The sequence below is a fragment of the Orbicella franksi genome, chromosome 11 (assembly GCF_964199315.1).
Source record: "Orbicella franksi chromosome 11, jaOrbFran1.1, whole genome shotgun sequence".
Taxonomy (NCBI): Eukaryota; Metazoa; Cnidaria; class Anthozoa; order Scleractinia; family Merulinidae; genus Orbicella; species Orbicella franksi.
This window is the reverse complement of record NC_138155.1, coordinates 2,339,405-2,361,098: the sequence shown is the minus strand read 5'-3', so window position 1 is coordinate 2,361,098 and position 21,694 is coordinate 2,339,405. Positions and strand designations below refer to the sequence as shown.

General features: G+C 41.2%; 3 protein-coding genes across 6 annotated transcripts in view; 2 read left to right on the top strand and 1 right to left on the bottom strand.

Moving 5' to 3' along the window:
* Nucleotides 1–15,632, top strand: part of LOC145502871 (uncharacterized) — a 76,036-nt gene extending 60,404 nt beyond the window's left edge. Inside the window, exons 1-3 of one of the 3 annotated variants that reach the window (XM_081482275.1) lie at nucleotides 11,627–12,140; nucleotides 14,339–14,551; nucleotides 15,480–15,632. In XM_081482275.1, the coding sequence (XP_081338401.1) occupies nucleotides 12,083–12,140; nucleotides 14,339–14,551; nucleotides 15,480–15,625 (417 nt within the window). In that variant the 5' untranslated portion in view covers nucleotides 11,627–12,082 and the 3' untranslated portion in view covers nucleotides 15,626–15,632. Of the gene's footprint in view, nucleotides 1–11,626; nucleotides 12,141–14,338; nucleotides 15,304–15,479 lie in introns of those variants that run through there. The other 2 variants (XM_081482276.1, XM_081482274.1) reach the window with 2 other exon arrangements.
* LOC145502869 (uncharacterized) lies at nucleotides 3,040–11,170 on the top strand. Its single transcript, XM_081482272.1, has 3 exons — nucleotides 3,040–3,376; nucleotides 7,955–8,167; nucleotides 9,299–11,170. Exons 1-3 carry the CDS (start codon nucleotides 3,319–3,321, stop codon nucleotides 9,508–9,510), a joined length of 483 nt encoding a protein of 160 aa, XP_081338398.1. The 5' UTR covers nucleotides 3,040–3,318; the 3' UTR covers nucleotides 9,511–11,170.
* Nucleotides 15,633–17,046: 1,414 nt separating the features above from the next.
* Nucleotides 17,047–21,694, bottom strand: part of LOC145502862 (uncharacterized) — a 35,551-nt gene continuing 30,903 nt past the window's right edge. For both annotated transcript variants that reach the window (XM_081482263.1, XM_081482264.1), the window contains 7 exons: nucleotides 21,501–21,596; nucleotides 21,132–21,221; nucleotides 20,815–20,967; nucleotides 20,428–20,683; nucleotides 19,635–19,804; nucleotides 18,202–19,071; nucleotides 17,047–17,430 (listed from right to left, as the gene is read on the bottom strand). In XM_081482263.1, coding sequence (XP_081338389.1) covers nucleotides 17,048–17,430; nucleotides 18,202–19,071; nucleotides 19,635–19,804; nucleotides 20,428–20,683; nucleotides 20,815–20,967; nucleotides 21,132–21,221; nucleotides 21,501–21,596 — 2,018 coding nt within the window. In that variant the 3' untranslated portion in view covers nucleotide 17,047. The remainder of the gene's footprint in view (nucleotides 17,431–18,201; nucleotides 19,072–19,634; nucleotides 19,805–20,427; nucleotides 20,684–20,814; nucleotides 20,968–21,131; nucleotides 21,222–21,500; nucleotides 21,597–21,694) is intronic.

Genomic DNA, 21,694 nt, shown 5'->3' with positions numbered 1-21,694 from the left:
GGTTTTTTAAATAGCATCCAAATAGGGCATTTTGTGCTGCTAGTTGTACTCTGAGCAATGTTGCTGTCGTAAGTTATGCCAATGTTGTAAGTAAGATTGGTATTGTAAATAAAGTGTGGTATTAAAAAAAGTCATGCTTATTCAAAGGGGAAGGGAGAAGACAAAGAGCGTAAGCAGTGGGAATTGAAGTTAACATCTAATGGTCAGTGACGTAGTAGGATCTCAAGCTGGCACTATTTAACTGAGTTATAATGGAAGTTTCACTTATCATAAAGAAAAATTAAATAGAATTACGGATGGCGAAGCGTTTCCCGCTACATTCATGTCTGCTGATCAGTGACGTTTATTTACATAGGGTTTACAGCAAAATGTTCCTCTTTTGAACAATATATGACATTGAAAGCGGTTCTTTTGTTACACGCATGTTCTGCGGCATTTTGTAATAACTACGCATTTTGTAATACCTTAATACCAGCCAATCTGTGTGCTCGGTGAAATTATCGTGTGAAGAGACTTATTACAATTTGCGTCACCACGTTATTACAAATTGCGTAGACTAACGTTCATTACAAAATGCTGCAACACTTATTACAAAATGCGTCGTTTGCATTTAAAACAAAATACTGCAGGTAATTACAAAATGCTGCAACTTTTATTACAAAATGCGTAAGGTATTACAAAATGCGTAGTTATTACAAAATGCGTCGTTTGCATTTAAAACAAAATACTGCAGGTAATTACAAAATGCTACAACTTTTATCACAAAATGCGTAAGGTATTACAAAATGCGTAGTTATTACAAAATGCCGCAGAACACATGCACAAAACACTAGGTTACCTGTTGTAAGGTATTTTTTTTTTACAACAATAGCTACCTCTCGTAATTGCCAGTATGCATAACCTTTTTCAGGTTCACTTGCGTTTAAATATTACAAACGACTGGCGTGAGCTCTCTGTGATAGATATAATGTTGGATAATGTGAGGTCAGTTCAGGCTAGTAAGCTAAAATCCTACTTTTTCCCCGCCTTCTCTCCCTGAACGTTTTTTTAAGGCATTTGTTGTTGTAACGCAATTAGCCATAGTTAACCTTTTGTTTCCCTTTGGGTCTTTGTGTAGCTCAGGTCAGAGAAAAAGAATAACGTGGACTTCGAGTAAGCAATTTAATTGAAAGTGACTAGCGTTTGGTTTCTCAGAACGTTTAAAATAAACATCATTTGCCGAGTAAAATGAGTAACTCTTAATTACTTGGTGAATCTAAACAGATGACCACAATTACTGAGAGTATTCTAACGAGCAGTATTCGAGTATATCGCCAGAGTGACTTTTAATTACTTGGAGCAATTTCAAATCAGAATAGCTCTCAATTACTCATAGTATTTTAGCGAACAGTGTTCGAGTACTTCGGCGTGGTAACTTTTTTAATACTCAGAGCGATTTCAATTACTCAGAGTCTTTTAGCGAGCAGTATTCGAGTATTTCGCCGTGGTAGCTTTTTAATGCTCAAAGCGCCGGGCCATACCGTCTGTCACTCTTCTGTGAATTGTCCATCTCCTAACTCCAATCATCTCTGTTATCGTTGTCCAGATGAATCCTAGTCCTCAAAGTTTCTCAAGCACCTCAGCAGGAATTTTAAGAAATGGTCTCCATGCTTCCCTCTTTTTTCGCTTTCTATCGTAATGGTTTCCGCAGTAAAAATTGACGGAGTAATAGCTCTGCGACGCAAAACACTGAGCACATCTACAAAAGCGACAGCAATGGAATCTAAATTTTCGTTGTCCCTTGTGTCTCGGTTGTAGCAATGCCCCATTTACCTAAGCAGACTAATGGTTTGATCAAGAACTTCGGCGTGCACTTCTGCAACTTCTAAGTCAAAATTCTCAAAAATTATTTCTGTTTTAACCAAGACGTCTGCAAGAAACTTAGGAAACTCGACTTCTAAATCTAGTTCTCCTTCGCCCGCCATGTTTTCAGTGCTCTCTAGTGCTCAGTTACTCTCGTTCCTGTTGGCCGCGCTCGACCCAGGAAGATTGCATCAATATTCGAGGTGGATTGCATAAATATTCGAGGTATTGGATTGAATCATTATTCGAGGTACTGGATTGAATCAATATTCGAGGTATTGGATTGTATCAATGTTCGAGGTATTGGATTGCATCAATATTCGAGGTATTGGATTGAATCAATATTCGAGGAATTGGATTGAATCATTATTTCAGATATTCAGGATTGAATCAATATTCCAGGTATTGGATTGAATCATGAAAATTAAAAGATTGAATTGAACCAAAAATTTTATTCGCCATTGGATTGAATGCCTTTTTTTATGTTTAAATAAAACCATTATTTAAAGGATTAAACATATATTGCAAGGATTGAATTTTGCTACAAACGGCTTGCCATAATGTTTCCTTGATGCTTCTAGCCTCAGTTTGATGTCAAATAAATCCATCTTTCATGACGAAAAGTCGAGGTCGACCGTAAAGAAGCCACTTGTGCCTGTCGAAGGATGGCATGCACGTAACACTGAAAGCGGGTGTAAAATTCCCTGGCGTTAGCTAAAACTGTGGGCCCCAAATAGTTATGTCACACTTAAAATATGTCACACCTAAATAATATTTTTACGCCTGTTTCCTAGACGCATTACCGAGCGGTTTGTATACGCAAATCCGTAGGTGTCGTTTTTGCGAAATGCAGAATTGTATCTAGGTATATATACAGGTATACTTGATTGTATCGTTAAACTCCCTGAAGAAGTGTGCGCTAGTCACACGAAACGCGTAGGAGAAAATAAAAAAGTTTTACAACTCAAGTAGTTCGCAGACGTGCTGCTCACTGGTTTTACGTTAAAAAAATCACCGTATATTTGTAACTGTTACAGTTTCTAGTAGTTGCCTTTTGTTGATGAATACCGTATTAAAATTTTGTTTTTGAACATTCGGTTGTTTCTCAAAAAAGAAATGAGCGCCCTGTCCCGAATAAGCGCCCTGTCTCGAATAACCGCCCTCCTTTGAGGTACAAAAAGTAAATGAGCGCCCCGGACGCTAAATCGAATCGTTGCGTCCATGAAGTGTAACGCAATCCTATTCCAGCCTGTATCGAGACTTTTTCCGGGATAAAAAAAAAAAGGACATAAAAAATATGTAAAAAAAGAAAGAAAAAAAGTATAAAATGAGACCCCGATTTACTTACACCCATCAGGCCATTACCGCTAGAGCTTCAGCGACACTTCACCATGACACCAGTGAGCTATAAATAGTAAACCACAACCAGTTCAAATATTTTTAGTGTCCCAGCCCAGTTCGTCGAGTTGCTTAGTCATGGAAATTTCACGCTCGCCTCTTGTGGCTCTGCTCACTCTGTGTACGATAACAACCGGTAAGTTAAACTCCGTATCACTTTAGAATTCGACAAATATCTATTTATATTAAGGCTTTGTTCTTTCATTGTAAAATGTGGAGCATTTTCGGTCGATCAGTATAGCCTGTGCCGCCCCGATCGTTTCGCTCTCCGAATTCTTCTGTCTCGCGATCGCCGAATTTTTTTTCCGTCCTCAACGGGAGCCTGTTCGCAGGCTAAGATGAGTATTCAACCACGCGTAAACGGCGGTGCAAACAAATTAACATGGTTAGCGAGTTTACGTTCATTTCTGCCAACAGAATATGGGCATATGACGAGAATTCGAGTCGATCAGCTTTAGTACTATGCGTGTTATTAGGATGGCAGTGTTACTTTCCGGTGCCTAGAAAACAAAGACGCAGGTTTTCACTTGAAAACAATTACAGGACTTCAAACGCCTGAGCCGTGAGCTGGGAGGAGAATTGGGGGGGGGGGGGGGGGGAGGGTGGTGACTGCCGTGCAAAATCGTGTTAGCTTTATACGGCCCTATTGGAAAGAATAAGGTTTTCGAATCGTTTCGGTCAGAGATATGGTATAGAACTCAAACATATTGGTCGGAAATAGGGTATGGGTTGTCCTGTTTACCGAAAAAGGTATATGTTGTTCAGTAGAAACTACTGTTTTCCTCGTGCACATGAAATATCGGGAGTACCCCTCCCCCGGGGAGTGGCGATTGCGTGTGAGGAGTTTGGAATCCTTGCACGCGACGCAAATTTATGCAAACTATTTCCCAGGCACGCAAATCAAATCAAATCAAATCAAATCAAATCAATCAGATAATGTCGTTCTTGTTTATAAACGAACGTTCTTGTTTAAAAACATGGCACGTCCGCAATTGATAATAGGGAGCTTACGAATCGACGACTTTCGGACGACGGCGCCGTTGGGTCACCTTATAGTCTCGCGTCGTCGTCCTGTAGAAATTTGAATTTACGATTCGCAGTAAAGACGACGACGTTTATGCGCGACCGGCAAATTTTTATTGTCTCAGGAGCTCGAGAAAAAAAATACTCAAGACAGACCAACAAAATGTGCTAGCATGGCAGAAAAGAAAGCGCAGCTGTACGTCGAGAAAAATTTGGGTTGTAAAAGATTAGGCTGGCTATAAGACCACTCAAAACAACAGAGGAAAAAATCGCCTAGCTCTCTGGTTGAACTATCTAGTCCTTGTTTCTAACTGTCGACACGAATGCTAAAACCTTTTAGTCCTGTCAAATTCATTGTACACCAAAAAATGTCTTATATTTCAGTGAAGCGTGATTAAAATGAAAGATTTTTCATACAGCAATTTGCTTTTCATTCACACCGTGTCGTGCTTTGATCGCTTTCAGTGTTGGTTGAACTCATAGCGTTCGCCATGGCACTGTAGAAGGTCGTTTCTTGAACGAAAACAGGCAAATAAAATTAAAACCAAACATCAAGGACATGCCCCTAATGTGATACTTAAATTATCTGGCAAAAATACCCGAAGTATCGAGGGAAAACTTTGAAAACTAACCTCACGGCCTCCTGTTTCCAAGACGCCGGCAAATCGCTCTCACCAACGTCGTCGACTTTGGCGCGAAGCTGGGAAGTGTTCAGAAACGCATGCGCAGTGAGCATGTCACGCAATCTAACGGCGGCGTCGTGCAAAAGTCGTCGATTCGTAAGCTCCCTAATAATTGTTGATAGAGATGTACAAATAATTGAAACCAGGCGCCTAACAAGCTGAAACAGGAAAAAAAAAATTCTGCCGTCATAGCTGACTTGGTTTGTCCGGAATAATTTTGAGCTTTGTGGCGTAAAATCGAAATTCATATTAAAGTGCGACTGAAGTCGCCTTTGTCCAAGCATAGTTAATAGAGGGGACCGGTTATGAAGCCCGGCAAACATTAAAGGGGGAAACAAAGATGTCAAGATTTATGATCGAAGGTCCACGACCGTGCACAATCTTTTGTTTGCCCTCGTACACTATGCATGTATTTCGTAACCAAAACGTTTCTATTGGTTAGTTCCTCAGTACGAAGTTGTGCACGGTCAAGGCCAAAAGAGCGAACAAAAACATACTACAAAGAACTTCGTCGGGTTTCAAAACCATTCTCCTCTATTAACTATTGTCCTAGTCTCCTCCGTAGCCGTTATTAGGGTCGTCACGCAACGCTTCTCCCCTACTAAGGGTTGCGTGACGACCCTAATAACGGCTACGGAGGAGACTACTATGGTCCAAGCGTAGGGAATCTTTGTTTACAATATTTGCCTCATTAGCATAGGCGGCCGAACTACACAAATATAAGTTCTGAATACTGAAACGGTATAACAAGGAATTTTGAGGTTTAAAATTCATAATTTGACAAAGAATAAAATAAATTTTGCAATTTTGAAAAGTCAGTATCTCCTTCAAAGTATTACACCCAAAGAGCTAAAACGTTTAACAAGTTTTTAGTTTCACAAGTTCTTTAACTGTTTGGATTCAATATATATCTAACATAATGATGCCTTCTATGTGTGGAGTCGTATGCTAATGAAGCAAAATACAAACAAGAGCCGACTAATAAACAATCGGATTATGAACTCGAGATTTCTATCGCGCATAGAAATCTAGAAAAATCTTATAGAATAATCTAATTGTTTTAGTAAAAAATCTCGTAGTCGTTCGAGACTTTACCTAACTCCTCTTCACAGACACTTCGAAAATGCAAAGAGGTGGTCATCATTTTGTTAAAAACCGCACACTGCTACGCTACTCACTATATATCACAGAATAGATAGTGAGTAGCGCAGCCAATCAGAGAACAACATTCGTGATAGAACGCCAGTAGATTTATACAAAATAAGAATATAGTGTAAATGTGACAAGAGACCGCAAACAAAATTCTGTTGGTATACTTAGGATCTGTAAAATATCTGACCAGCCAACAAAAGAAATAAAATAACATCTGTTAAGCAAGGATGATACTACGTAGAACGACAACGACATAACAGAGGCCAAACTCAAAGCTAACCTGCAACCGTGGACAGCTGTTTTGACCTCGCCTCGCGCTTGCATTCTTTAGATACATTTCCCCAATACCACCTATCCATAATAAATAAATAATAAATAAATAAATATTTATATAGCGCCTATCCATGCCTGCTCTAGGTGCTGTATAATTCGCCAAAATGAGCTGTACTAATCTTAATAATTAAAAATGTGCATTTAAGAAAGTAATCTACCCAGTAGTAAGCTACCCATAAGAGAATCTTTTTCACAACAAATTATCTTAATTGTTTAATCTTAGGGACCGTTCATTTTTTATGAGGGAGGGGGGGCTGGTGGGATTTGGGAAGCACCATTTAAAAATCGCATGACCCCCCCTCAGCTTACCAATTTTTTCACGTGGCCCCCCCTTATAGCGGTCATTTTTTGGGATGACCCCCCCCAAAAAAAAAAATTGAACAAACGGTATTTAGATTTCAACTTTTTTAATATTTCTCTATTATCCCCCTACTTCACGTTTTGTGCTCACTGTGAAGACAATATTTACAATCCCTATACTAGAGAGCTGTTGTTTGAAAAACAAATCAAAAGAAAGAGAAGTCAATTTCGGATCTCCTAGTTATGGCTCGCCCTGAGCGTGTGGCATTTGGCCTCTCATTGGCATCTCCCTCATCTGAATTGATGAATGCCCACAGTTTTAATGTAAAACAGATCAAATGTATAGAAGCTAAGTTGACGAAGGTCACGCAGGACATGGAAGCACTAGAAAATAAGAGCAATTATAACAGCATATTCAAGGGCATACTCAAACAGCACATCAACAAAAGGAGAAGGAAAAAAGAAAACTGCAGAAAGTCAAATGAAAGAAAGAGGAAGCGGACTGAAAACAACGTCCAACGAGTTTATGGAATCTGTGTTGGAAACCCGCTAGGAAATGATCTTCCACAATGCCTTGTGTACCCTCCTAGAACGGCCGTCCCGGAAGAGTGTATTAAAGTTGAGGATGTTGCCACGTCGTTATTTAGAAGAGATGGGCCATACATCGCACTGCTCTTGGAAGGGAATTATTTCACCAATGCTGCAAGAAGCAGAATCACCACCAACCTTGAGCAGGAAGTCAGAGATTATGTTTACACCTTCATGTACCCTGAAGAGTACACTCTGACGGAAAGCATTGCTGCTTCTTGCAGCATCGGTGAAAGAGACTCCCATAGCAGCACAAGCGGCGACGAAGAACTCGACGACAACGAAGATGAAGATGAGTGCCAGTGAAAGTTGCATTCGAAAATAACAGTGTTAAATACTTCTTTTCAGTAGCTACAAATGCTTTTTGTCGCCAAACGTTTTTTTAAAGCAGAAGGAAAGTTTGTAATAAATTTGTATCCTGCCTTCTATGTTTATTCTATAGCAATTTTTTTGATATTCAAACATTATGCCATTTTAAAGTTTTACTAAAATATTTCACGTGACCCCCCCTTTTCCCCTTATTTTTTTGGGATGGCCCCCCCTCGAAAGCCATTTTTTTTCGCATGGCCCCCCCCCCAAATCCCACCAGCCCCCCCTACCTGATAAAAAATGAACGGTCCCTTACCTACCGGCAGCTCTGTCACTGGAATGCTACGAGTGTACAAATGCACTTGGATTTTCTGGCGTGACAACATGCGACAGTGAAAATGTGACGAAGAGAACGTGCAGTGGGATATCAGACAGCTGCATGACAATGGCGTACAATTCGACATTTTTGATCTTCCAATCCGTGGTGACAAAGAACTGTACCAGCAGCCTTGCGTGTAACCCACAGTTCGAATTCAACTGTAAGTACACCTACTAACAAGTTTTTGTAAACTACCTTCAGTCTGTGTAAATAGCGCCCGCATTTCCCTTTGAACAATGATAAATAAGTAGGGGATGGACCATGCTAAAAAAAAGGGAATAATCAAACGAGTTATCTCAAAATCGGACGAGCGCACAGCGCGATGGCAATTTGAAATTACGAGCACGATTACTCCCTGAATTGTACGACACGAGGTCCAATTACTAATAAATTGCATCAATTACAAATTTCTGTAAGTTTTAAAAACTGCAGAGAACATTAAGAAGGAAGCCATTAAAGCGCGCGTAATTTACGTGCGAATCATTTGGGTATCCAATAAGAGGTATCCAGTTACAAAACGTTGAATTTGGATACCTGTAATTTGACACCCACGTGATCACCTACCGATTAATGTGATAAATAGGAGCGCGGTGAACCAATTACGATCGAGAACTGAAGTGAAATGTAGGTCATCAAATTTGAATACGCTATGTTCGTATTCTCGATAATGGACTGGAACTAGATTGCAACCGAGGCTAATGCGGGGAGTCTTTTTAATTGCAAATGACATTAATCTCTTTTCAGTGATATTTCCCCTCATGAGCCTCCATTGCAAGCTAGTTCCAGTCTAAAACCGAGTATACGAATATGGTCTGTTTGGGACCAGAAAATAGAGTTGCCATTCTGGTGAAATATTGAACTTTTTCGGTCAGCGTTTTGTTTTCTTCTTAGTTAATTTTCCCTTACTTTTAAATTCACGACTTTTGGTCCTTTTGGCGTTTTTTTTCCCCTTTCATTGCACGATCAAAAAGTAATTTTATAGCAAGCATATCAGCCGGCGATTCACTGCTCTTTTACGTTGGTTAAATTACGTGTAAATTAGTCATGGTGGACATTTGGAATAAAAAAAAATACGATAAATGGAATGTTGGCCCCCCAAAAATGCGAGCCAATTATTTTCTAAGGTTTGATCGATCGGATTAAAATTGAAGTCTGGAAGGGTGTTTTTCTCGATTTGCTAAGTCTGACACGTTTTGATGATGATGATGATGACGATGATAATGATGATGATGATTATGATGGCGATGATGATGATGATGATAACGATGATGACAACCTGTGTTTATCTTAGGGTGCAAGACGTTTGAAAGCATCGTCCTGGCCTCCAACTGCTCGACAGATTGTTGTCAAGGTGACCTGTGTAATGGCCCGTCGAATCCAACTTCGAGTCCAAATGACGGATCGCCAACCCGTGTCGCATCGCCAACCAGTGCAGTCTTGAAACTATCTGCCAACATTGGCGCCATTTTTTCGGCCTTAGCTCTAACTATGTTTGTAGGTTAAGGCGAGCATTAAACCGATTTTCTTTTAACCTTCTTGTTTTGTTTGCAATCTGTGGCCAGATTTATGAAGCCCGCCTATATGTTAAAATGCTGCCTAATTAATATTTGTGTAAACCTCAGTTTAACGAGCTCAAAGATCGAGTGCATTTGCACCCATTTCGCTTTGCATCTTTCTTTGCTAGTTTACGGCACCGGAACAAGCTCAGACAGAGTAGCGGCGTAAACCCCCCCAGTCTCATTGTAGCGTCGGCATAAAGATGAAGCAAAATAAACAACAAAGTCAGTTTTTCGTATAGTGTGATCGTCCGGGTGAGGGTAGTTCTGGAAAGAACTGTTGTTGGTGACTGACGTTTTGACAACCTGAGCGGAAGTCATCTTCATAGTCAAGTGAATAGTGGTTAATAATAAAGTGTATTATCGTTTGTCTGACGATGAGATGTAGATTGCGACGTTTCGACTCCTTACTGCTAGTCTTCTTCAGGCGATGAGGTCGACTGATTGCACGGTATCATTTATATCACAAAGGTCGGCAGTGATTGGTGCATTTCGATCCTCCTATTGTTCCATTGTTCTGGCGAGTAGCTGTTCCTTCAGTGGTCCGCTGTTGTACCGTTCTCCTGTTGTTGTGTATTTTGATCGTGGGCATCCATGCTTCAGGAATTTCAATTCCACCATTCCTGTTGATGTTATTAGGGTGACGTCTTATGTGAATAGCTTCCTTGACCCTACGTGTGCACCAGTGAGGACCTCGATCAATAAACCTGACCGCATTCCAGATGGGATAGTGGCCGGTCTCGTGGGCGTGTTCAGAAACGGCGGAGGTCTGGGTACGGGCGAGTCGTATATCCCTGTCGTGTTCTTTGATCCTCTCCTGCATAGATAATACACGTTATTATTGCATCTACCACGATGAATAACAACAACCTTTTTCTCGACATTGAATAGTGTTTGTCAGTCGATGATGTTATAAGTCTGGTCCGTTAAACGTGATTGATCAGTTTAACCATGATGGTATTGGATGAAAGACTCGTGTAAAGTTTTTTATCAGTCATTGGTCGGTTTCGATCCGTCTATTGTTAGTCAGATTGGTCAGTTTTTTGGTCCGTCTATTGTTAGTCAAATGAAGTTGGTCTGTTGGAAGTCCGTTTGTCGGTTTCGTTTCCGTCATGGATAAGTCGTTTGTAAGGCGCCGGTAGTTGTTGACATCTGTTAAGAGGCGTTTGTTCTAGGTTAGTGTACCAGCTTTCCAGAGTCAGTCGTTGAAAATAGTTTGTACTGTAGGTTAAGTACTGAGAAGAGTCCCAGTCAATGTTGTGGTTTGTCAGTTAATGATGTACGGCAATTTGATTGTTGGCATCACCATTTCTCGTGGCTCGTTGGTGTTCAGTCAGTCTCGTGTTAAGGTTTCTGCCAGTCTCACCAATGTAGGAAGCCTGGCGTTTTACAGACCAGACTTACAACATCATCGACTGACAAACACTATTCACTTGACTCTGAAGATGACTTCCGCTCAGGTTGTCGAAACGTCAGTCACCAACAACAGTTCTTTTCAGAACTACCCTCGCCCGGACGATCACACTATACGAACTACTGATACTCCTTGGTTCAAACCATTTAGCAAAGTCAGTGTTCTAGTGATTTCAATTAGGCCAAAAGGAAAATACAATCTAGGAGCATGCTGAAGATGAACGTTTCGTGTTGTTCCAGGTATTATTTTACCCAATAACAGAGCCATCTTTGAATAGTCCAGGTGGCTATTGTGGTTTTTTTTTAAATTCGATAGCAATCAATAACGAAATTTTTCTGTAAGTCATCGATTGTTATCGATTGCCGATATCAATCGATAATATAATGTAAATGCAATTCTTATTTATAGTGGTCATGCACTTAACTATACAAGCACTAAGCTTGGCTAGTTTACAGCCATCGATGGAATCGATTGATTTCCGATATCCATTTTTATCGATTGACTACGCCTAGATAATCTAGAGCCCTTTTCAATGTTCACTCAGACAGAATTAAGCCATACGCCCTTCTTCTTTTCATTAAAATCCGTGAACCATTTAAACGTGTTGTAGTGAGAGCCTCTAGCACAGACGGCCAAGCACCTTGCGCATCAAATCCTTGGAAAACGCAGGGTTCGTGTCCTAAGATGAAGCCTGGTTAATGTTTGTGTAAACCTTAGCATTTGTACCCTGCTCGTCAATTGTACTCTGATTGAAATTAGAAAAGAAATTTGTTTACTTGAACCTTTGTGTCTTTGTGTCTATAAGATCTCTTACTTTCGAAAAGCCTGATACTCAGGCTACCTACACTGATTTAAATATCAAGATAGAGTTTCGATTACATTTTAGTTGCTAAGTCATGTCCTTTATGAGTTCAATTTAAGTTTTTCCGCGAGCATCCCTGCGCCTTTCACATGGGACACCCCACGGATCTTTTTGCCACGCCCACTTCACGTCACAGCTTGAAGCTTGGATTTTTACACAATAAGGGCGGTGAGTCATAAATAATTAACTGCATTCAGTTAAAAGATTCTTTGTGCTCTAGCTCTGTTCCTCGAGTGCCGAGTCATGAAAACTTCACCTTCGCTTCTTGTGGCTCTGCTCACTTTGTGTATGATAACAACCGGTAAGTTAAACTCCGTAAAGACTTTAGAATTTGATAAATATCTTGAAACTTTGTTGTTAGCTGCAAATAGTTGAAACATTTCGGTCGAAATGAGGTAGCCAACGGCCTGTAAAGGGCGGTAAAAAGATTAACTTTGCCAGTGAGTTTATTTCTGCCATCAAAATAACGGTAAATGACGAACAGGAGTCCCAGTTGATCAGCGTTACTCCATTTATGGTATTCGCCTTTCAGTCTTGTTTCCAGATATCTTGAAAACCAAGACTTCGACTTGAAAACAGTTAACCGGAACGTCTGTGCCGGGGGGGGATGACTGCCTTGTTAAACTTGTTAGCTTTACACTGCGCTATTGAAAAGAGTACGGTTTTCGAACCGTTTTGGCCTGAGAAAGGTTATAGGGCTTATGAATATTTTGGTCAAAAGTAGGTATGGGTACCCTCTGGTCGGGAATTGGGTATGTTGTTTAGTACAAACTACTTTTCTTTTCCCCATGAATATCAGGGAATTCAGTTGAAAGCCCATTACAAATGTTTACTTCGGCGGTTAGCCCCTGGTTTAATAGCTCCTGTGTGAGGTCGTTTCTTAGGAGATCTGAAATAAAATAGCGACTTCTGAATCAGGTGAGAAATAGGGCATCAAAAATCACCTACCTTGGCCTGATTTCTGGGTAAGGGCATGTAATGCTCTCAAGGGGTAGGCCGTACAAACCTACCTAAAATGTCGGGAGTACCTCCCGCCCCCCCGGCCCCCCGAGATTGCGTGTGAGTGACGAAGTTAAGAATCTTTGCGTGTGATGCAAATTTCGATCAGTTTTATGCAAATTACTTCTCAGGCATGCAAACACTTGGAATCAACTCAAATCAAATAAAAACATTCCTGCAACGGGATCTAAATAATTCGAAAGTAAGCCTACAAAGCTAGTGAAAATATAAACCATAACCAAATTTGATAGCAGATGCACTGATTAAAACCAGGCAGCCGCGGACAAGTGTTCACTTGTGCATTAAATAAGGAGGAGGTTGTATTTAAAGAATGCGAGTGCAGGGTGGGTGCCACTGTATTAACTTATATTCTATAACGAGACCCAACCAAGTCGAAACAGCTGTCCACGGTTATACATCATTGCTTTCAAATTGGAAGTGATTTGCGCCCAGTGTCCTATTTAATGCACAAACCAGAAAAATTACACCCTACTCAAGGGATAAACAAAAATGGCGTGAATATATGGAATTTCTGATAAGAAAAGGTTTCGTAAAGCACTTTAGAATGAAAATTAGCGATATGAAAAGTGAACGACTTTTCCATGACTCTATGTCATCATTATCAAGTTCGAAATACACGATAGAATTGAATAAATATAAATGGCAGAAATGGCGTGAAAATATTTAGGGAATTAAAAGGGTGTTAACATATTCAATTCATTATGTAAAGAGTTTGGCGCGAACTGAATCTGGCTGCGTGTTAAGTTTTCGTTTTATGTTCTGATTAACAGCATCTCGTAGATCAAGCAGTCAGACTTTGTTCGGCATCTCTTTAAAACTGTAAATTGGTCTTGTAGATTAGTTGATTGCAGCTTGTGTTCTTCTTTACCAGTAGCAGAATGTTCATGTTCGGCGATGCGTTGAAAGAGATTTCGGGATGTATATCCAACAATCTCATGTAATCTGTATCGCACAGTTCACACGAAAATTTGTAAACAACGCAATGTACGTTAATCAGTGTTTTCTAGTAAACGCTGGGCGCAAATCACTTCCAGTTTGCTTGCTAAGTTCGCTGAGATTTTTTCGTACAGCGTCGGCCGATCTCTGATCTTTGAAAGGCAAGACAATTCCAAATATTTTCACACCATTTCTATTTCTATTTATTCAATTTTCTGTCATGTATTTCGAACTCGATAATGATGACATGGAGTCATCGAAATATATTTGCGGAGAAAGATATGAAGACATGATTGATCATCGCAGTTATACACAACTTGAGCAGTTAACGTTGTGAAATTAAAGCCTGAAAAACAGGATTCGAACCCATGACCTCTGCGATACCGGTGCAGTACTCTACCAACTGAGCTATCAAGCCAACTGGGAGCTGGTCACTTTGTGAGTGCGTAATATACCCGTATATGATGAAGAATACAAGTGAATATATGAAAGATCATATGATATTTTGTCATGCAAGCTGACTCGTATAATCTTACCTACCAGCTCTATCACTTCAGTGCTACGAGTGTACAAATGCAACTGGATTTACTGGAGTATCAAAGTGCGACAGTGACGAAGTGACGAAGAGAACTTGCGATGGGTTTGCTGACCGCTGCATGACAGTGACCTACAACTTTACACTACTGAACTCCCAAATCATTGAGACAAAGAACTGTTCCAGCAGCCTCGCTTGTGACCCACAATTCGAATTCAGCTGTAAGTATTTGCTAGCACGATTTTTGTATCTACTAGTCGTTGTGTATAACGATAATAGCACTCGTATCTTTTCTCTTTATGCAGTTCGCGAGCAGTCTCTCTTTTGCTCGAAAATCGGTGGGGAAGAACGCAAAAGAAGGATGCAACACAAGTGAGCAATCGCGAGCCTACAGCATGATATGTGAAGCCGCGAACCGCACGTTACGCTCACAGTCATGCGTGAACGCTCACTTGTTTTGGGTTCTTCTCCACGTATTTTCGAGGAAAAGAGAAACTGTTCGCAGTCCACTCCTTATGTCAATATTATAGATGTTATGTATTTGGTGTAAATGGGGAAAATCGAAATGAATGACACGAATAAATATAAAAAGATAATAAGACAGATAATATATAAAAGATAATAAGACTGGATATCAAGAAATCGTAACTGCCATTTCCGCACAATTTTGGTATGTTTAGCCAACATTTTTTTCGGTCCAATTTACGACTTGTTACTTTTTTTTCTTTGATTACAAGATGAAAGAACGGGACACTGGCCCTTTACCTCTGAGAAAGAAACATTGCCCCTTTATCGTGTTTACTTGCTATTTTCTTTATGTTTATTATATTGGACATTTGGAATAACAAGGAATGATAAATAATATGTTATTCACAAAGAAAATGCCAGACATAAGTATTATTGTCTAAATAGAGATTTAAGATTAGAAATCTATCAATAGCAGATTAGCTTTCAGTGACGGATCTAGCCCCCCTCTCCCCTCCTCCCCCCCACCCTCCTATTTTGGGTGAAAAAAAATCGCAGAAGGAAGAAAAGCCGGCAGGGTAAAGAACGTCCCCCCCCCCCCCCCCTCCGCCCCTTATCTCTGGGTCTGAATCCGCTACTGGCTTAACAGCACAATACTGACAACTTGTGTTTAATTTGTTTTAGGGTGCAAGGTGTTTGAAATTACCGGTCTGGTGTCCGACTGCTCCCTCAAGTGTTGTGAGGGAGACCTGTGCAATTCAGCCCTGGTTCTTGCTGCGAGTTTTTATGCCATTTTCTCGGCTTTAGCTCTGACTATGTTCGTTAGTTAAGGCAAGAGTTAGAAAGCGATTGTCTGTTATACTTTTTTGTTAGAAACTCAAACTGTATCTGCTTTGTATTAGCTTTTTGTTTTACCAGAGCCTGTAGACATTTTGTAGCGTTTGTTGCGTTACGTTGTGCAAGAAATGGACATGATGAAATACATTTGGCTTCATGTTTTTTGATCTTGCTTTGTTTTTCTTGTTTTGGCAAGTGGGTAGAGTGGAGGAAGGGGGGGGGGGAGGGGAGGGGTTATGGGCGTCAGAATTCTTCGCTTCCGTACGTCCGTCCCTGCCCGTTGCCAGCCGCTTTTCCTAGCCGGCATTTTCCTTTATTAAATGCATTTCACCCAGCCTTTATGCCTATATCAGGACACAGAAGAACTTCAATTTGGCTAAAGTTATCTACCAGCAGTATACATGCGGAACGCTTCTTGTTCAGGGACAACAACACACAAAAAACTGCAAGTCAGAAAAAGGGAGAGGGAGATCCGCCCCTGGTGTTAAAGTAAGCAATGATAGCAATGCAAAAACCCTTAACCGAGAAAAATACTCCCTGGTATGGGTATAAACCTTTCTAGTGTGTACGTTAATTGTAACGATTTTTTAGTCTTTACGAAGAAAGGAAACGCGAACTTTCAAACGTTTTGTAGTGAGAGCCACGAATTCCAAGCTTTGAGCCCAGGCGGTCCAGCACCTAGTCTCCTCCGCAGCCGTTTTTTGGGATGTCACGTAACGCTCCCCCCAAAGAAACGGCTGCTCACATCCGAACAACATCCCTTTCACGAAATTAGCCAATCACCACTTCCATTACATTTTCAAGAACGTTTTCGCGCCAAATTCGCCCTTTGAAACTTGTCCAATCAGAGAATGTTTTTTATCTTTGTATCCCGTTGTGGGAGATGTCACAATTGAACATACAGATTTCCAGTTATTGTTTAGGGACGCCGAAAATACCGGCGACGCTTGAACGAGCTTTCTATGTAGCTGAAGACTCTTCAAAGTTCAAGCTGATTATTAGAAGCTTTGAACTCAAAAAATTATTGTCGAGAAGGACGATATCTATTTTAACTTAATAAAGGAACCAGGAAATCAAGTAGCTTCGCTCGATTCGTTGACAGCGAGATCTGAATGCCGCTCTTTCCTCCTGATTGCAATCTGTGGGAAGCGTTTAGCCCTTGATTGACGCTTACAATTTGACATTTCGAGGAAATATGTATTCTCTCATTAGCTTAACATAGCGATGAGCACATGACGCACTTGTACTTAGGGCTTTCATTTACTTCTTTTCTAATAATCACGTGATACCAAAAGGACTGAGCGGACTCTAATTCAGTCACTGGTATGATTACAGACAGAATTCGACTAAGCAAAACCCTTTTTAGAAACTTTAACTACAAGTTCTAACCATATACAATGTTTTGCTTGTTTGTTTTAAAAGTCTAAATGACGCATGGGTTTCATCTCGAATGTCTCTGTGGTCTTAATTCCACGTAAAACATTTTCTAAATGTTCCATTTCCAAGTCTTCGATGACGTCACAGTCTGGCGTTGAAGGACGAGAGCTCGCCGCACTTCCGGTTATACCAGCGAGTCTAGAACTCCGGAAGAGAGGAGAGTCGACATTTACCTTATTTCTCCGTTTCCACTTCCGGGTCAGGGGAACGAGGATCACAACTAGAACGATGCAGAGAACGAAGAAACCGGCCATGGAAATTCCCATAATTATCATTGGGTTCTTGTACCAGCTCTTCGTGGGTACAGAAACTGGAATCTCATCGGTTTTCGCTCTGGTGTACACGCTTACAGTGCTTTCAGCTGTTAAGGAATAAAAGACAGTGTTACTATAAAATTAAATTGAGTCATTTTTCAGAAAGAATAAAGAACGGAAAAACGCAGAGCGCGGGAAAAATAAAACTTGGGAAATAGAGCACGAGAAAAAATAGAGCGCGGGAAAAATAAAGCGTGGAAATGTACAACGCGGGAAAAACTCGAGGACGGGAAAAAAACAGGGGAGGGGTGAAATAGAAAGCGAGAAAAAGAAGAGGGGGGAGGAGAAAATAGATACGGGGAAAACAGAGAGCGGGAAAGAGAGGGGCATTTACTTTACTGGGCTGGCCTTCGATTTAGTGTGATTCGCAACTAGAGTGGGCCTTCTGCAACAAACGATCACATAATACAAATACGCCACACTGAAACGACAGAACAATGCGACAGCCTAAAAGGGGGACTTAGCCAGGCTTGACTGTTCTTTGATTTGTATGTTCTCGGGATGTCAAAGTGCATAGGTTACCATCTAGTAACGTTTGTCCCGTGTGATTGTTTGTAGCAAAAAGTTCATTTCATCATTTGAACAAATGTATCATACTTCAGGGTTTTAATTTGCACACATGGTGTCTCTCAGACATTCCGCACACAGTTATTGGTTAATTTTTCGAGCCTTACTCAATAGTGCGACCTCTTTGACCTGAAATGTTTAACCTTTCTGCAGAACGAAAGAAATACTAACTTCGTGTTTGAGTTAAAAAGTCGACGAAACAAAAACCTCACTTATTGAAAAATAAATAAGAGGTCAACAAATTGCAATACCTTCAGTATTTTCTGTTGTTGAAATCTCACTTGGACCTTCGGTAAACGCTGACCCACCAAACACATTCACCGTCACATCAGTTCGGCGGGAACACGATGGTTTGCCGAGATCACGTGCAACGATCTCCAGCCGATACTCTTTCACCTTTAGTTCGCCAACAATTGTCAGTTCACCATTTTCCTCCATTTTAAATGCTCCGTCAAGATTGCTTGCGTATGACAAGCCATACCTCACTTCTCCATTGAGCCCGCTGTCTTTATCAGAAGCGGATATCACCGTCAGAAGTGTCCCCGGATGAGTATGCTGTGAGATATTAAACCTATTTGTGTGGAAAGAGTCGAAAACCGGACAGTGATCATTTACATCAAGAACATTAATGTACAAGTATGCGAAACTTGATTTGCGCGGTGTTCCATTGTCTGAAGCTACGATTTTCAGCTTAAACAAGTGCGGAGATGAACTCTCGTAATCCAAAGCCGATGAGGTGAAGACTTCACCCGAAATGCTATCGATTGTGAAAGATGGACTCGCCACATTTCCGTTGTCTAACGAGAACAAAAGCTGTCCATTTCGTCCTGAGTCGGCATCGCTCGCTTGCACTTGGAGAATTTTCGTTCCGACGGGACTGTTTTCCAACACGGTCGCATTGTACAGCACAGAAGCAAAAACTGGAGCGTGAAGGTTCGGCTTAGCTGTTGTGTTACACGCCGCACCATCATATCCGGGATAACACTCACAAGTATTTGGTAAAATACAATCGCCTTTGCTAGAACAATGATTGAGACTAGAACAGTCGGCCACACTGCATGCTGGACCATGCCATAGAGGATTGCAGGCGCAAGTGTCATAGCCAGTACAAGCCCCATGACCTGCAAAGACAATAAGTATTTGGAGTTTAAACTAGGCTTGTGGTAGTAATTAATAAGGTGGTTATGTTAAAAGTTCTGGATCGAAGACGTCACAATATTTCTTCATTTTTCCAAAGCTACTTCCCTCAAAAGTATAAACTGTCAGTCCAAATCAATTAATAAAAAATTGAAACAGCCGGTGCAGACCGCATACTTAATAGATGGAAATGGTTAGGAAACCTGGCAAAGCATTGCGATTATGTGACTCACGCATAGTCAATGAGCATAAAACAAAATATATGCAGGGTCAAGGACCTTCCAGCATAAATCTTAGCCTGTTTGTTTTCTTTGATTTTTACCCGCGTTCCTCACCATTTTCCTCTATTAACTATGATGCAGAAGATTAGTTAAGCTTCGCTTTGAGAACTGATTGGATCAGCAAGTATGCCAAATTGTATCAATTGAAAAAAATCTAAGCGGCAAATAAAAAAATGGTAGACAATTATTGCAACTCAACGTGACATTTGAATAGTAACTTTCTTATCTCGTCATCGTATGTGTTCCAGACTAAACTTTTTCCTCACCTGAACAATAATTAACGCCTTCACAGGACGCATTTGAGCAGTCGGCACCAGTGTACCCCCCATCGCAGTTACAGAGGTCTGCTTCTAAACACTGACCATTTCCAGAACAATTGTTCACGGAAAGACACAAAGCAAGACTGCAGTTGACACCACTAAAGCCAGCATAACATCTGGAATTTGAATGAAACAAAGTTTCACTAATCACTAATGAAATGAGATGGGATGAGAGGAGACTGGAGAGGAGAGGAGAGGAGTCTGTACATGAGAGGAGAGGAGAAGAGTCTGGAGAGGAGAGGAAAGGAGAAGAGACTGGAGAGGAGAGGAGTCTGGAGCAGAGAGGAGACTGGAAAGGAGACTGGAGGGAAGAGGAGGGGAGAGGAGTGGAGAGGAGACTGGAGAGAAGAGGAGAGGAGACTGGAGAGGAGACTGGAGAGGAGACTGGAGAGGAGACTGGAGAGGAGACTGGAGAGGAGACTGGAGAGGAGACTGGAGAGGAGACTGGAGAGGAGACTGGAGAGGAGACTGGAGAGGAGACTGGAGAGGAGACTGGAGACGAGACTGGAGACGAGAGGAGAGGAGAAGGGAGGGCAAGGGAGGAAAGGATAGGATCGCACGGGACAAGACAGGAGTGAACAAGAGAATGGAGGAGGGGAGAGGAGGAGACGACAGGAGAGGACAGGGGTGGACAGGCGAAGGGAGGCGATGAGGTCAGGTGAACAGAGTTATTGTATAAGTTAAGTGATGTGAGATAAGGTAATGTAATGTACTTGATCGAGTACTGATAAGCATTTACCTGCAAGTGAGATCGTCGCCTTGTTTCTCTTGCATACAAACTCCATTTCCGCTACAGTTTCCAAGACTCGCACAATCTGCTACTTCACTACAGTTGACACCTTGGAATCCTGGGTAACACCGGCAAGTATCCCTTGACACGCACTCGCCTTGACCAGAACATTGGTTGACGTCTGCGCAATCAGGGAGAGCGCAGCTGGCCCCAGCCCAGCCTGGATCGCAGTCACATTTGTACAAAGCTACACAGCGTCCACGACCTAGTGGGGAGAGGGGGGAGGGGGTAAAAAATGAGGTCTCCAATTAGCCTTATACCTAGTTTAACGACAGACTTAAGAAAAGGTTGACTGGAAAATGTGAGGTGAGGTAAATGACAAGAAAGGACTCTTACCAGAACAATGGTCTAGAGATCCACAAGAGAACTGGGTACAGTCTTTACCAGTCCACTCCTTATCACATTTGCATACGTCAAAATCAATACAGATACCTCGTCCGGAGCAATCAGACACATTAGAGCAAGTTGGAATAATACTGCAATCACGACCTGAGGACAAGATAAAAAATAATGTCATTAAACCTGTTGTTATTAGGCCAGCTACACCCACATACCAATTAATTGCTACATTTTCCGAAATGCTTTGGTCACATCCCTGTGGAGGCCACATTTCTAACGTCACTGGCAATAAAAGCTTATTTTAAATAACTTACCAATGAATCCGTCATGACAGCGACATTGATCTGTCCTCTGACAAATCCCGTTGATGGGACTTGTGCAGTTGTTGACGTTGTAGCAGGTGGCTGCAATGCAGTACAAAAACTAATTAATTCGAGAAAGCGAATGATGATTGTTAAAGCGCTGGTAGTGGTGTGGTTAAAAGTCCCAAATGGCGACAAGAATGAAAAGGGACTTGAACCAAAAACACATGGTGCAGTGTATCGAGGCCTTGTGCCTGAGCCTCGTTCCCATGTCTTGTTTTGACTCTTTCCGCGCTGCCGTAATTATTGATTAATGCGTACTATAAAATTTAAAATTATGAAAGTAAAGCAATTAGTGGCCATTGCCAATATATTACTCACCTTTCTGTTCACAAGTGACACCTTCCCAGCCGTCCTCGCATTCACAAAATCCTTTAACACATTTCCCATGTTCTGTTGAACAGGCTGTGCAGTTCCCTGGGTAAAAGAGAACAAATAATTTTTCACCACACGTTTAGCATTGCAGCAGACAATTGAACACAATGTAATGAAAGAAAGTTTTTTTCAGCCTTCTG